General features: G+C 44.5%; 1 protein-coding gene across 2 annotated transcripts; it reads left to right on the plus strand.

Moving 5' to 3' along the window:
• Positions 1-6,230: 6,230 nt before the first annotated feature.
• Positions 6,231-14,417, plus strand: stc1 (stanniocalcin 1). Of its 2 annotated transcripts, none has more exons than XM_088376920.1 (4): positions 6,231-6,584; positions 8,694-8,836; positions 9,232-9,443; positions 9,980-14,417. In XM_088376920.1, the coding sequence occupies exons 1-4, from the start codon at positions 6,401-6,403 to the stop codon at positions 10,290-10,292; spliced, it is 852 nt and encodes a 283-aa protein (XP_088233046.1). In that variant the 5' UTR covers positions 6,231-6,400; the 3' UTR covers positions 10,293-14,417. The 2 variants fall into 2 exon arrangements, with proteins under 2 accessions (XP_088233046.1, XP_088233047.1); XM_088376921.1 differs by having other exon boundaries at positions 8,697-8,836.
• Positions 14,418-15,618: the final 1,201 nt, after the last annotated feature.

Consider the following 15,618-nt stretch of genomic DNA (forward strand, 5'->3'; position numbering starts at 1 on the left):
ATAGTTCCATAATCTAGTACAATGCAAAAACATACAATAATGACATAATTAAATAGAATTTAAAGAGACTTGCCCATTATACACATTAAAAAATTATGTGAGGATTCTGCTGGTCTCCATTGACCACGTAGATTAGTCACATACTTGCACTTAGATTTTTTTTTTTATACATTACGTATAACCATGTGCTCTTTGTCAAAATGAACGAAATGGTTATAGCGACATGCTGAGAGTGAATGGAATGATGTCGTTTTTTTTCTTCAAAAGAAACAGCAGCAAGCAGTGAATAGGTGGCAGACGGGAATCTGCAGAAGGTCACTTTGAATGAGAAAAGCATCATAAAAGAAAAAAAAATAGTGAGTGAAAAGTGTTGACTGAAACTAACAGATGTTGCATTGCTTTCCTTTTCCACACAATAAGATCTTTATCTTGGACTGTGAATTAAGATTATGTAACTCAGCTTGAAGAGGTTGACAAGTGGACTGAGGAGAAAGTGGTGGGCTGGTTATGTGGAAGTGCAGCTATGCTGCTACTGTTTGCTGTGATATACTCTATGGAAGCGCCAACAGAACTCACACACACACACATACATGTATATATTTATCTAAACGAAAAGAGATATGGACAGAGGGTTGACATGAAGCAAATAACGACTGCCTGACCTGCCACATGGCCGCTCCCATGAGAGGCTTGACAGCAAGGCGACGGATGGACGGACTGCCAGGATCCCACAGTGTCCAGAGAGCTCCTGGGCCCAGGCACGCTTCCAGCCCCCAGCACGCACAGGCACCAGCCCATCATCCACAGGGCCTTCACACCGATGCCTTTTCGCCGCCATGGTGCTGTTCATTAGGCTCCTTTGTTCGCTTTTTTCCATGGCTGGCTATCTCACCAATGTGCATTCGATTCCTACTGAGCTTTGGTTTGTTTTTTGTTTTTTTTCGAGATGTTCAGAGCTACAGAAAATAGCCGCCACCTAGCCAAATAACGTCCTTCCACCTTTTTTATATTTTTTTTAATAGGCAAGTTTGAAGCCACTTGTCAGTGTCAACGCAACATGTGACAAAGAGCAGGAAAGCGAGAGCCGCAAGATGGATGGTTGCCAACCAATGCGGGTGGGGGTTGCTGCGGCATGCCTTATGGGGGGGGGGGGGGACTTTTAGAAATTGAGGGCTAGCACTGTGCAGCTCATATCAGATTCAATCAGAAACGGTATTAGCATGCAAATTGAACTGCCAGTGCATTTGACAATATGGAAGTGTGACACCATCGGTCTTATCACACAGCCTGATGAAATATTGTACAGCTTTATGAGTACAGTACAGGCCCGTGGGCGTCCGTCGCCATTCTTAGTCATTCCAGTCCTTCAAATGAGCTGCTGGTGACTCTTGGAAATGGATTCAGAGAGAAGTGACACAACCTGATGCAGCACAACTTCCCTGGGCTGAATTAATGGATGCCAATGTGAAACACACACACACACACACACACACACACACTTGAAATGTGTTTGGTGATTAAAAGTGCGGTTCACGAGGCCTGATCCCACAAGTTCCCAAAATTCATCCAGATTTTATGCGAGCCAGACAGGTAAGAAATACAGTCGCCTATAAACAGTACAAATATTGTGTTTTACAACAATACTTCACCATCTTTACAATGGCATACGTCGCTGAGGATGAAACAGCAGAACTTGTGGGAAATACATGAGCGATGTACGTGCCGCACCAGTTCCACTCGTCTAAATTTGCCATTCTGATTCATATTGTGTTTGTGGAATATGAGTAGAGCAGCAAAATTGACCCGTTTTTTTGATTCATCTCAGGGGGCGGCCATTTTGCAAATTGCTGTTGACTGTCAACGACATCACAGTTGCCAGGCAAAGAGTCAAACCAGGACAAGACACGAGTGGCAGGTGGAAAACAAAGACCTATCGAGTAAGACACGGCATGAACGTGGAACAAGATTCTTTTTTTTTAGGAATAAAACATCTGGTTCATTGATATGATAGGTGGTTATATGTGATCAATTAATTTTTTGGAGAGCCAGTAAGTAATACAAAAAAGCTGAATTCCCGATGACACATCACTAATGTAACCTATGAAGTGAACACAAGGGGAAAATGACCACGTCGTTCGCGGCATGCCCGAAGTCATCTTTGACAGCACCCCTCCAAAAATAACAACAGCAACAAATAAAAACATACATTTAAGACATCATTGAAATGTGAGTGAACGCTTGCCCGTGTGAACGGATGTGGGCACTACTCCAAAATGTATTCCTGAGATGCCTGTTCGAGAGACACAACCAGATGGGTCTGAACTACAACCAGATGGCTGGCTGAAGGTAACATGGGCTCGCTAGGTAGTGCAATGCGCACATGCACACGGATGGATGGATGGATGGATGGATGGATGGATGGATGGATGGATGGATGGATGGATGGATGGATGGATGGATGGATGGATGGATGGATGGATGGATGGATGGATGGATGGACGGACGGACGGATGGATGGATGGATGGATGGATGGATGGATGGATGGATGGATGGATCTCTGGAACCATCACAAATCACGCACAAATGTCAGCATGTGACTGGCTAGATGGAAATGAGAGAGACAAAACAAGATTTGCAAATACAGTAATAATACCAAATGATTATTCATTCTGATGTAAAAAAAAAAATTCCAAACTACAGAGCACCCTTCATTCATGTTGGATATTACAGCATCGATTTAAAAAAACGATAGGAGCAGCTTTCAATGACAACAAAACTAGTCGGCTCTGTTCACACCCACAACGGCGCAAGTCGCCTGTTTTCAAAGTTGCGCGTTTTAAAAATAGCATTTTGAGGTACACGCCATTATTTGCATCTTAATGACTGAATAAATAAAATTCGTTAGAAACAAAAATCTATTGTATAAGAGGAAATCCAGCTAGACCAAAACACTTTTTTTTTAAACTCCCTTCATAAAATCATGCATAACATAGCAGCCATGACATTGTTTGATGTCATGTTGAGGAATGAGCATGCTTACGTGCTACGTTTAGACATCTGCTGAATCTTGCTCCAAGACAAAAACCATACAGTCATTTTGTCACACGCATGCACATGCCAAAATGTAAAACAGGGCGGTGTTTAATAAAAGCAAAACAATTGAGGTTTATACAAACGTTTTGGAAACTGAAAAATGTGAAGATACACATTTCTGAAATAGTAATTATGTTTTTTATTGTTGAAGGCTAACTGTATGAAAAGCGCTCAGCGAGATTTGCACCAGAAAACTGGAACAGTCTTAAGGTTCTCAGCCCCCCTTGCAAAATGATGCAAAACAATTTGCTAATTAGTTGTTATTGCAAGCATCAAATTACAAATGATATGCGATTTTCATTTTAAAAACCTTATTATTCACTTTTTCCACATTGGAGGATTTTGCAAGTTCATTGCCTTTTGTTTTTTATTGACCTATCAAAGCCTCAACATTTTGGACTTGGGATAAAATGGTAGTAAGTAAAATAAGTCTATTAGATTTTTTTTTTTAAAGCGGACTAAAACTAGAACATCTGCAAGTGAAATAAGATGAAATTAAAAATTTAGAATGCCCCAAGGATAAAAGTGATGTAAGCTTTCGCTTGTTCTGCATATTACTCCAGGTTGCAGGTGCACTCTAATAAAAGCGGGATTTTCCACCCTGAGTAAGAACAGCCGGCCGGCCGGCCGGCATCATCAATGCGATCCAGACCTTTCGGTGGGTTCAATAAAGGCGACGTTTAAAGTCGGCAGCCGGCTGACGCCGGGGGTTAAAAAAAAAATAAAAAATGCTGACTTTGTAAATAAATGAAAAGTCCACCTTTATGACATCTATCAGCAAGACCGGTCTGGCTTTCTCTAATGGGACTAACAAATAAAATGTGTGCATTGAAGTGCTAGGACAGAAACATCAAATTAGCCAAAGTTGATCAAAGTGGGAGGGGGTCATCAAAACCACACCGTGGCAACAACAAACGGATCGTCAACAGTTCAGTGGATGGCACGCACCTTATGTAAAAGTTGACCTGCTGTGGACAAATATGCAAAATGTAAAGCACGCAATATCTCAAATGACCTTTTCGAGATGCCTTGCATCTATTTCACACTCCTAAACGACCCCTGTTGTGCTGGCCCCTTGTGGACTTTATATTTACATGTGTTAACTAATATGTGTCCTAAGTGAGTGTTGATAAGAAGCAAATTATGTTGTTGTTTTTTTTGGGGGGGGGGCTGGATTTGCGATACAAGCTTGTTTGAAGAACGACTGCAATTCGTAAGTCAAGGTAGCGCTGTGTACTTGTGGTGGTCGAGAGCCGTGACAACTTTTAACACGCTCTCGGATGCAAAGCGGACGATACGGCGATATGACTGGATGCAAATAAAAACGAGACGCCCACATCGCGTCGGCCCCGCTGCGCGTTCGCCCGGTTGACCGCCAGGCGAACTTCTCAAGCTAGCCTTGTTTTCAAAGCAGGGTGAATCGCTTTCGCCTCCACTTGACACCATGGCGGCCCCAAAGGACGGACTGTAGGAGCGGCCGTCTTCTCCAGTGTTTTTGCGGTGTGGCTTGCCTCCAAAAAAGGGGAAGCGTCCGCGGTAATACGCAAACAGTGATGACTCCCAAACACGTCAATAAGCTCTTACTTCACGTTTAGCTGAGCTGGACTGAGCAACACAGCCAAGTGTTGAATGCAAGAATGCCATTTTGAATGAGTTAATCCTTTATTATTTATTATTATTATGGCTGATTGGATGGTAGCATGGCTAGGAAATGATTGACATCAGCCAATCAGCAACAAATGGGTCTAATTGGTTGTTTTTCCTCGGTCGTGGTAGTTTTTTGAAAATTACATTGGAAGCTTACAAATGTACTGCTGTCAGCTAGCTAGCGTATCATCACAATGGTGTCAAAGTTGTTTTTATAAGGTCAGATTACTGCATAATGTTGCTTCACGCTGAGTTATCACTCTGCTCTTTGTGCATCAGATGAGTTGTTCATTCTGTCTGCTATGCCGCTGAGGGGGCGTGAGATAAACGGTCAAGTCCCACACATCTTCCTCTGTGTGCACACACGAGCTGCTGCTGCAAGTTGGTGGACTTCTTGAAAAATGAGGCCAACCGGAGACATTATACACTCGACGTCAACAACGCTTCACACGAAGATGATTCGATAAGGAAAAGCAACAAAAGGCCTCACCGCTGTGGGAAATGTCATGTGATCAAATGATAGGTCATTTGAATACGGTGGGCGGTGGCTAATCCGTTCCGTGATGCTGGTTGACTTCCAAGTTGTTCAAATTCCAAAACGGTCTTACCTACGGGAATTGTCCAAACAATCAGATAACATTGGCCTCGACAAAAGTTCATGGGCATCATGCAAAACACCATAGATGACCTCATGAAACTAGCATCACCTTTAGCTAACAGCTATATGAACACAAACGGTGCAGCAACACAACATAACAATACACACGGGAATGTTTTCTTTGGACTATGAAAAGCAATTCGTCTTACCGCAACTTGCTAAGCAGTTGTGGCCATCATTGATTATCTCCATATACTGCGACCGTGTGCACACCAGAAGGCACCACAGGATATATATTGATCATGATTTGTCAATTCTTTACATTCAAGTACAGTATGACTGTTTGGATGGATGGATGGATGGATGGATGGATGGATGGATGGATGGATGGATGGATGGATGGATGGATGGATGGATGGATGGATGGATGGATGGATGGATGGATGGATGGATGGATGGATGGATGGATGGATGGATGGATGGATGGATGGATGGATGGATGGATGGATGGATGGATGGATGGATGGATCTAAATTACTTTACAAATTACAAAAAAACATAAAAGGCTGCCCTCTCGAAAGAAAAGTCCTTGAGAAAGACTACTTGAACTTCTTGTAGCAAGCGTAAGAGTGATTGTAAACGATTCCCTCCCTTCCTGTCGAATGTGCAGGTTTGTCCATGTAATGCCGGTATCTAGATGACACGCTTGATGATGACTACGCTTCTAATAAATAGATGAATGCATCATTTTCCGGATGGCTCTCCTGATGAATAAGTGGGATTTTTTTTTTTTGTCAATTAGTAGTGGAGCGAGCAGGAGCCGGTCCTTGAACGCAGCCTCGCGATTGGCGCAGGCGTCCAGCTCGTGGCGTTCGGAGCTCCTATATAAAGGCGAGCAGGCTGAAGCTCCCACTGAGCATCGGTGCCGTCTGCCTGCCTGCCTGTCTGTCATGCGAGTCCAAAGCACAGAGAGGAGTAGCGCAGCCTGGTGAAAGAGCAGCCCTCCCTCACTCCCCGGTCCATTGATCTGCTTCTTTTGGTTGCGCTTGAATTATTGCCGAATGAGTCTCCCGCGGAGGCTCGGCCGTGTCTTTGCGCTCACTTGTGACATCTTCGCCGGGAAGACGATGCCGCCTCTGAGGACGGGACTTTTCCTTCTGATGCTGCTCAACGCATCTGCATACGAGCTGGATCACAACGAGTCCTATTCGTCCAGGAGAGCACGCTTCTCGGCCAACAGCCCTTGTAAGTAGCACACACATGCTTGGGCATCATCTACACTACTGTGCGTGTGCGGGTGCGGGTGCGTGTGCGTCAGCCTTGCTGAGCTCGCTCGCTCGCTTGCTCACATGCACATTTCTTCTCTCATTATGATCATTTTTGGCCTGTGCGGCCGTTTTGCAGCGCAATGAATTGTGCATTTTCTTTCTTTCCTTCTTTCTTTTTGGTCATTATTACTTTGTTGCCGGCAACAGATGAGCTTGGACCTGCTAGTGCTGCATAGCTCCCCCACTATTTTGTGTATTAGTGAGTAGGAAACAATATAAAGCTGCACATTCATTCAATTTGTATAGGAAAATAAAAACAAGCCACATAAGCATGAGATGCATTCATACCGGGTGGATTTTGCACTAATTGGTGGACAACCTACGGCCCGTGGGTGCATTCAATCACCCAGGCTGTGAATGTCTAAAAAAACTAAAACAAATCAAGCCTATAAGAGGAAGCCACGAGTGTGCATAATCATATAAAATCTTGACTGTTTAGCATGACGCTTCCATTCACACCTCTACTATTTTTAAGTACTGCACCTGATAAAAACTCACACGTGTGGAGAAAAAAACCAAATTACAATCCAAACTCCACACTGGAAGGCTGAGATTCAAACGCAGAACCTGTGAACTGCAAGGCAGACATGCTATCCATCATGCAACCGTTGAAACGTTAGCAACCAAGTGCCCCAGCATGATCCCTTGCAGTATGTCTGAAGTGGGCTGGGGCCCCTTCATCACATTTTTTAAAAAATATGTTGCTATGGATGGGATAGCACGGCGACCAGTCCAGGTTCGACCTTGGTGCCTCTCCCACCAAAATTGAACGTATTCGTAACCTTAAATGATACAAATAAAAAATCGCATTTTATGTTTTCTTTGGGCAGTTACAATACAACTATTTTTTTTATTAAATGAGCGCATATAAAATGGCTGATATACCATTTGATGGTAAAAGCAAACATGGGAAATGACATTATAGTGACTGTTTCTTTTCATTCATTTGAGCTTGAGGTATGGAAATGTATAAAAGCAAGAACAAAAAATACGGCTACCAAATGGTGGAGCTGAGTAAGTATATGATGAATGCATCTATGGTTCTTCAAACTAAATATTTGCTTTATCTTTGTGGACCACTGTTTGGTCAAGTGTGGAGTTAAAGAGATGATGAAGTCTCTAAATCACACGTATCCAACTCAAGGCTCGGGGGCCAGAGGTGGCCTTCCACATCATTTTACGTGGCCTGCAAAAGTCAAAAATCAACCATTACTATTTTTCTCCATTCTAGCCCAAGAGATTAGTCCACAATATAGAAGGAGCAGCTAATTGATCCATTTCCAATATACACAGCAAACTGAACCAATCAACATCATTGTCAGAGTGTGGCCAAAGTCAAAATGCCAGGACGGATTTTTTTGTGCCCTGAAAATGTCCATGTGGCCAGCTACAAAAATGAGTTTGACATGCCTACTCTGCATCGATGAATAGATGGACAGATGATCTGTTTGAATGACCCGAGCGTGGCTGCGCTTCATTGACGTGTTCTTACGAATATCATGTTGTGATTCATATTTGGCCCGACTGTGGCGTGTGGCGGGCGACTCTCTAGTGCAGGAATACTGAAGTGGTCGGAGTCCTAAAATGTAGCTCCACAATTACCAGTTGGTGCAAAAATAATTGAAGACAGAGGCTGGTGGCAGGACAGCGTGCACGTGCGTGTGTGTGTGCGTGCGTGCGTGCGTGCGTGTGTGTGTGTGTGCACGCCAACAATTCTCAGGAAACTCTGGTATTTCTGGTGCCGTTGGTCCAAAAGCTCTGCTGCGAAATATAGGCCCTGCCAAGGGAAAAGCCAAGCGGCGCCAAAAAGTGTCTGAGCCTCTGGGAGCTGGCTGTAAGGTGTCCAATCTGCAGTTTTGCCCCTCGCGGCTGCACGTCCTTTGTGAATATTCTCCTTTGTCGGTGGCATTTTTCTCGCCCAGAGCCTGGCAACTGTAGTGAGAGTGTGCAGTGGCGCTAGTGTTGGCTTGCGCCGGCCGCTGATGGCTCATCATCATCATCATCATCATCATCTGTGTGCCCACAGCAGATGTGGCACGCTGTCTCAACGGTGCCCTCCAAGTTGGCTGCGGGGCCTTCGCCTGCCTGGAAAACTCAACGTGCGACACGGACGGCATGCATGACATCTGCAAGTCCTTCCTGTACAGTGCTGCTAAATTTGACACTCAGGTATACGCTTACACTCCCTCCGTCCGCCGCCGACGCCTGGAGTCGCACTCGTACGGCAGGCGATCAAAATATATCGTGCGGCGGGATCTTGACTTACGACTCGTGCGACAAAATCTGAATGCGTTCCAAAAGTGTCTTTGTGGTGGGCAGCGCTGGCTATTATGAAGGGCAAAATACGGAAGCCGAATTTTGATTGGACCAATAAAAAGAACAAAAACAGCCACAAATGACTGAAAGCTGCGCAGCCAAGACACACGAGACAAAGAAGACGAGACACCCATCAGAAATAAATGACATCACGCGCATTCAGAAACCGATACTATAATACTACGGGAGATGAGGATGGTGGTGAAAAATAAGTCCGAGTAGCACGACGCCTTGCTCTTCTTCCACAGGGTAAAGCATTCGTGAAAGAGAGCCTTAAGTGCATTGCCAATGGCATCACCTCCAAGGTGTTCCTGACCATCCGTCGCTGCTCCACATTCCAAAGAATGATATCGGAAGTCCAGGAGGAGTGCTACAGCAAGCTGGATATCTGCACGGTCGCCCGGACCAACCCGGACGCTATCGGCGAGGTGGCTCAGCTGCCGAGCCACTTCCCCAATAGGTGAGCAGACGCAACTTAGATGCGAGACAGAAGATATGCAAACTTAGCATAGCGTGCTAGCTTAACTAACGGAACAACTCCTGTACACTTATGGGGAAGACAACAGTTTTTGCTGACGTGATGTCACGTGACTTGTTTGTGCCACTAACTTGTGCTGCTCGGATAAGTAAGTAATCTGATGATTGCTTTGGAAACTGGAGGTTAGTCATGACTGAAAAAGGTCAGCTCGCAAGACACCTGTAGGCAACACGTGGCCTATTTAGTTGTCCGATTTGGAGAGTCATCACCGCAAAAGTGCCGTTGTTGGTTCAGCAAATCGAAATGTTGTCGACCGGATGCCCCTTTGACCTGGATTTATGTCGCATAACAGATGGCTCACGTTGTATTCACTTGCATCTTTTGGTTACCATCTGCTCAACGCAGCCGGGAAATAGGGAAATAGGAATTCAACGGCGCGCCTCGTTCGTCGGAGTGTATACGAAGGAGAATCGGCCTCGAGGACTCATTGTGCTTTTTTGTTTTTTTTGTGGGCTCAGGTTCTACGGGAGGCTGCTGCAGAGCCTGATGGACTGTGACGAGGACACGGTAGAGCGCGTCAGAGCCAGCATGGTGTCTCGGATGGGCCCGGAGATGACCATCCTCGTACAGCTATTGCAGAACAAGCCGTGCGCATCCACGGCCGGCTCGGTCGCCGCCGCCGCCGCCGTCGCCACGCCGACCGGAGCGGAGGCCCGCGGGAGCTGGCGCTGGTCTGTGGGCCCTCATATGTACAAGATCCAGCCTAGTCTGCGAAACAGAGACCTTGCCAGTCATTTTGGCAAAAAGCGCTCAGCCAGTGACAGCTCCTAACTTCGTTGCACTCCAAGTTGAAATCGCTCCTCTATTCCCTCGGGGTGAACTCATTCATTCCTCCGCTCGACTGGAAGTTATACAAATATGCACCTCCAGGGAATGCTGGAGTTGATTTGATTGTTGCTATATTGTGTATCCTACGTCTAAGGCTTGAGGGACACCCCACCCCCACATTCATCACTCCAGCAGCCTTGCTCACTCTTCATCTCGCTCGGATGAGATGAATCCTTAAAAGGTCTTATGCCAAGCACAAAAGGGAAGAAAAAAAAAAAAAAACAGCCATAGTGGTTCATATCTCTAGAGTAGGGGTTCTCAAATTTCTGGGGGAGAAGAGATCCTCCATATAATCCTCATGCCATTTAAGGCCCAAATGCTATAGGAATGTCAAATCTTGCTTATATTTGAGAACAAAAGTCAGAAGGGTAGTTTCTTGAGAAGGTCGGATTTGGTCAGTGTGAAATTGTAAACTTATGAGAATAATGTCAATTATTTCCAACTCATAAAACTATATTAACAAACAAATTAAAAAAAAAAAAATCATGTCATATTAGAATTAGGATTGGACCTTAAATAGGGAGGGGATGTGTCAGAAATGTTCCAGGACCCGTGTCACGAATCTACTTCCCCCCAATAGAAGTTCTCCACTCACACTTTCCCATCCCTCTTTGCCTCGCCTTCATGCACACCTGGAAGGCCATCTTGACCCACATCACAATAGGAAAACAGGGAAGAAAAAAAATAAAGTCGGATAATTGGGAACGTTGTTCCAGCACGGCAATGCTCTTCTTGGCCAGGAACTGTCAGATGCTCACGGCTTTGTCAGCTGGTGCGTTGACGCAGCCAGGAGTTAGGGTGCTAATCCATCATCTGACGCACAATAAAGGGAAAACAAGGAGTTTGGGGGTATACATTGTGACACCAACCCTGGAGCTTTAAAAAAAAAAAAAAATCAAATTTATTGCTAATTATTTAGCTGACCCCACTTTGAGAACCGCTGCTCTAGAACAGGCGTATCACTGGAGCCCACCACTTCAATGCTGCAAATTGAAAATAGGATTCTCCAAGATGTCACGGGACCATTCCAATCTTTTACCCGCCTCTTCTGGCTCCACTAAGCACAAGCTAAAGTCATCCATTGATGGATTTATCGGTTCATCCGCGTTATTTTAGGTGTACTTGATATTTTCGTGATGAGACCAGTCCAATTGTGAGCATGACATGTGAAGATCCCCTTCACACGTATTCTTGAACGACTCTTACATGTACTGTATCCTCGAGGTAATCTGCCACAGCCATAGCTAGCCTTCTCCGAAGAGCGCGTGGTCACCAGAACCTTTGAGAGAGATTATCTTCAACTGACCAAAAATCAAAGCAAACAAAACAAAAACCCAACTTCAAAACTGCCCTGAATGCTTTTCATGAAAACCAAAATACGAGTGGACACATAAAGCACATTTGATGCTGATGTTTGTTTTCTGATGACAGATGTAGCCATTAGTAGTGACGCGTGTTGTTCGCAATCATCATGAAGCTCGTTAGGCCAAATGTGTCCGTCAACTCATCACAACGCATACGACTGTTGAGCTCTCCGGCGTCAAAGGCACTACGTTTATGTTGCTGAACGACGCGCGCTCGCTCGCTCGCTCGCTTCCCCGGGGGTCGAGATTTAGAGTGACTATTTAAAAAAAAAACACCAAAAAAAAAAACCCGCAACAAATAAGCCTTCGTGGAATTATATTTATTTTCCTACTATATTATTTAATGTCTTATTCTAATGCACATATTGTAGGTTTAATTCGCTTAAAACAAGCAGTTCGGTTATGGCTCCGATTTGAACATCTCTACGCCACACAAAAAAAAATATATATATATATATATATATATGACTGAACGGGACCCGTGTTATGACTCTGTGCTGGCCATAGGGGAACAAAGTTGGTCATTCAAGTCAGGTGATCTACTCTACTCACATGGGACCACAACTCCACAGTTGCATTGCGGCTGCTACAAAGCACTTTGGATGCGAAGCAAACATCAGCATGCAAAAGACGGACGGACGGACGGACGCTCAAGTTAGCAGCTGGTCTGTTGCTATTTTCACTTCTGACAAATGTTCAAGCCTTCATATTCTATGAAGACAATCGGGCCCGAAAGGAAGTCCCATGCTGGTGTTTGTTTGGCCTGTTACCTTGTCGACGGGAGGAGGCGGCGGGCTTGGAGCCTTGGGCTCACCTGTTTGTGCACATTGCGTTTGTCGGGACACCCTTTTTCATCTCGGGGGTTCAGTACAATTTCATGTGTAACAATTAGCTGGATGGGCCAATTGGACAAGTTGGATCTTGAATTCTGCCTTTACAAGGGAAATAATGCTTTCTGTCGATTGATACACTCGGGGCAATTTTCAGTCTTTGAACAATGGCCAGTCAGTCTGGTCACCAAACAATTACAGGGAACGGTTTTACAGTCCCAAAAATGTGTCTGTCCAAAGGGCACTTCAACGCAATTAAAAATAAATCTCTCCTAACATTATGTACTGTTAAATTGCTCTGAAAAAAAGTTAAATACAACTGAACTGTGTTTAGGCAGTGATTCTTTCAAGTACCACACTTTGAGAATCACGAATCAAGAACTTTCACACATACAGACAATCAAAACAAGGCCGTTTGATCTATATAACGCGATAACTCAATGTGCTTCACAATTGAAAGTACAACATTTAAAAATAAGTCAAGATATAAAAGTAGCTTACTGAAATGACCAAAGTGGTGGTGAAAGAAAGAAAAAGAAAATCGGAAAATTGATTTTTGAAATGCCTTCACCGGGATTTAAAAGCATTCACACAAATTTTAAGCCTAACGTACCTCTCTGAAATTGAAGCTAAAAGATGATCCAACTTCTAAAGGCAGAATTTTTGGATAACGCACGCAAAGGTGCAAAAGGAGCCGATCGCCATCCCGCGTGAAAAAGCGCCTTCACTGACCACTGACAAGCACAACCACAACAAGCTCTTCTTTTTCTTTCCTTCCTTTGAAAAGGTGATTAGTTTCCAGCGGCAACTCCGAGACTCGAGAATTCCAAACTATGCAATGATCTCCGACGCAAAAGCTGACGCAGAAAACGGACCTTTTGTTCCCGCGGTGAATAAAAGCGCTCGACGGTGATTGTTGGGCTCAGTCAAGTGGCCGTGTCCTTTGAGCATCCAAGAGCTGTAGTCACACTGTAGTCCAAACGGTCTCCTGCTACTTTATGTTCAATATGCACTTTTTTCCCCCCTTTTCCATCTTGACCACTATAAAGGGCATTGAAACATTCATGATAGGTGTGCACGATGCGAGTGTGCGAGTGTATGTTGTCCATCGCGGGTTCATCCCGAAACCCAAACAGCTGCTGCCCACTTCTTGGCACGTACTATGTGTCTTGTCTGTCGTCATGGTGACTTCCTGTTGGACATTCCTGCGTGTCGATGACTTTCTCGGGCAAATTGACTGTTTTCCTCACCAAGTCCGACGTAACGGTAGTTTTTCAGAGAATGTAACTGTTTACTGAATGTCTGCTAGCGGGAGGCCACGTCCGTGACGCGCGAAAAGCTACAAGAAACAAAAACACGAGCACACACACACACACACACACACACATAGGAAGCGGTCACGGGCCTTCGGTTAGTTTGCGGATTCGGGCGAGAGCGTCACGGCGGCGAGCTGCGTGAAAACGGTTTCTCCTGACACGTCATGGTACTCTTTCCTCTCAAGACTTGAAATAGATTGATCGTGATTGATTGTCGTTGTGCTCGAGCAAAAGCGAGAAAAATAAAAACGCTTCGGTGACTTGTAAAGTTTATTTTGTATTCGTATGTATATATATCTATAAAATAAATATATAGATATATAGATATATATGTGACAGTTATTTTACTATTCGAATAGCACACTCAAAGTTTGAACTGAAGTTCCTGATCCAGATGCTATGTAACGCATGATTGACCTTGTGTAAATGACTTGCACTTTAAAATATACATATACCCATACTGTGTATATGTTTGGGTTTTTCCTCTGTACTGAAAAGTCATGAAAGATACAAATGCATCAATTATGTGTCTTTTGCTGAAATAAAATATTGACCATATCTGGCATATCGGATGAGGTTTTTTTTTGCAACGACGACGAGTGACGCAACGTTAATCGGTACATCCAACAACACCGTAATTCTGCTTAACATTTAACTTGAATTGACTATTTATATGCGGTCTTCCCAGAACTTCAACTTTATATACTATTTGTCAAAAAAAATTCCAAGGGCTCACGATTTGAGTTGACTTTATCTTACAAGACAAGAGTGGGAAAGTTAAACACTAGATCACATTCAAACTAGACTACTTTCCAGGAACATGAGCTCTCCAATAATAAAAAAAAAAATGTCAATGTCTAGCCACAACATACTCCATAAACAAAGATTTTTCCGAGAGGACTTTTAAGAGGGTCCTTTTCATAGTGATGTCGAAGCATGGTTGAGGACGCAAATGTACCAGGTGGGCAGTCTCATTTAGTTTGTCCTGCCTTGGAAGAAAACATGATCGCAGTGGTCGAGAAAAAGAAGAAAAAAAGCTCCTCAACTGTGCTTCCGTTTGCTCTTTGCAATGTCCTGTAAAAGCCACTCTTTGTCCTAATTGTGCAGGATGTGTCGCTTGATCACTACCGCTGGCCGTGCCAGCTTCAGAGTGAAGAATTTCATACACACTGAAGAGGGAGAGAGAGAGGGAAAAAAAAAAAGCACACACAATGCACTTCATTATAACAGCGCGCTCCCCGGGCCGTGACCTCCAAAAATAAAGACAAATTAGGCGCCGTGTGAGAGCGTCAACAACAATTGGACTTTTATGGGCGTCATAAAAGCAGAATTCAGTGCAAGGCTGCTGCGGGGCTGACGTGCGTGCGTTACATTGTGCAGGCGCAGCCGGCGGACTTGCTTTCAATAAGTTCTGCCAAATCTATCGTATGCACTGAAACTAAAAGTGCATCCAGCGCTCTCCGCTTCTTTCTATTAAGCGCAAATTATCCGCGCATGACACGGCTGTGGTCTACCACATCCTCTGAGCGCTCGGTATGTGTGACAAATCCAGCAGGACCCGTGAAGGCGGATCAAGGACGCCCAGCACCTCCTGAAGGAAATGAACTTTCTTCAACTTGAACGCAAGCGAGCTGAAAACTGCAAAGTGGCTGTTTGGTGGAAGGGCCCGAGGACAAGAGAGAGGCTGCGTGGACACTAATCTCAGGCACAGGCAGATATAATTTCATGCCTATTTAGAGGAGAGTCCCGGGGGGCTTTC

Source organism: Syngnathus floridae, chromosome 5, assembly GCF_059516105.1.
Source record: "Syngnathus floridae isolate MCC-2025c chromosome 5, RoL_Sflo_1.0, whole genome shotgun sequence".
Classification (NCBI taxonomy): Eukaryota; Metazoa; Chordata; class Actinopteri; order Syngnathiformes; family Syngnathidae; genus Syngnathus; species Syngnathus floridae.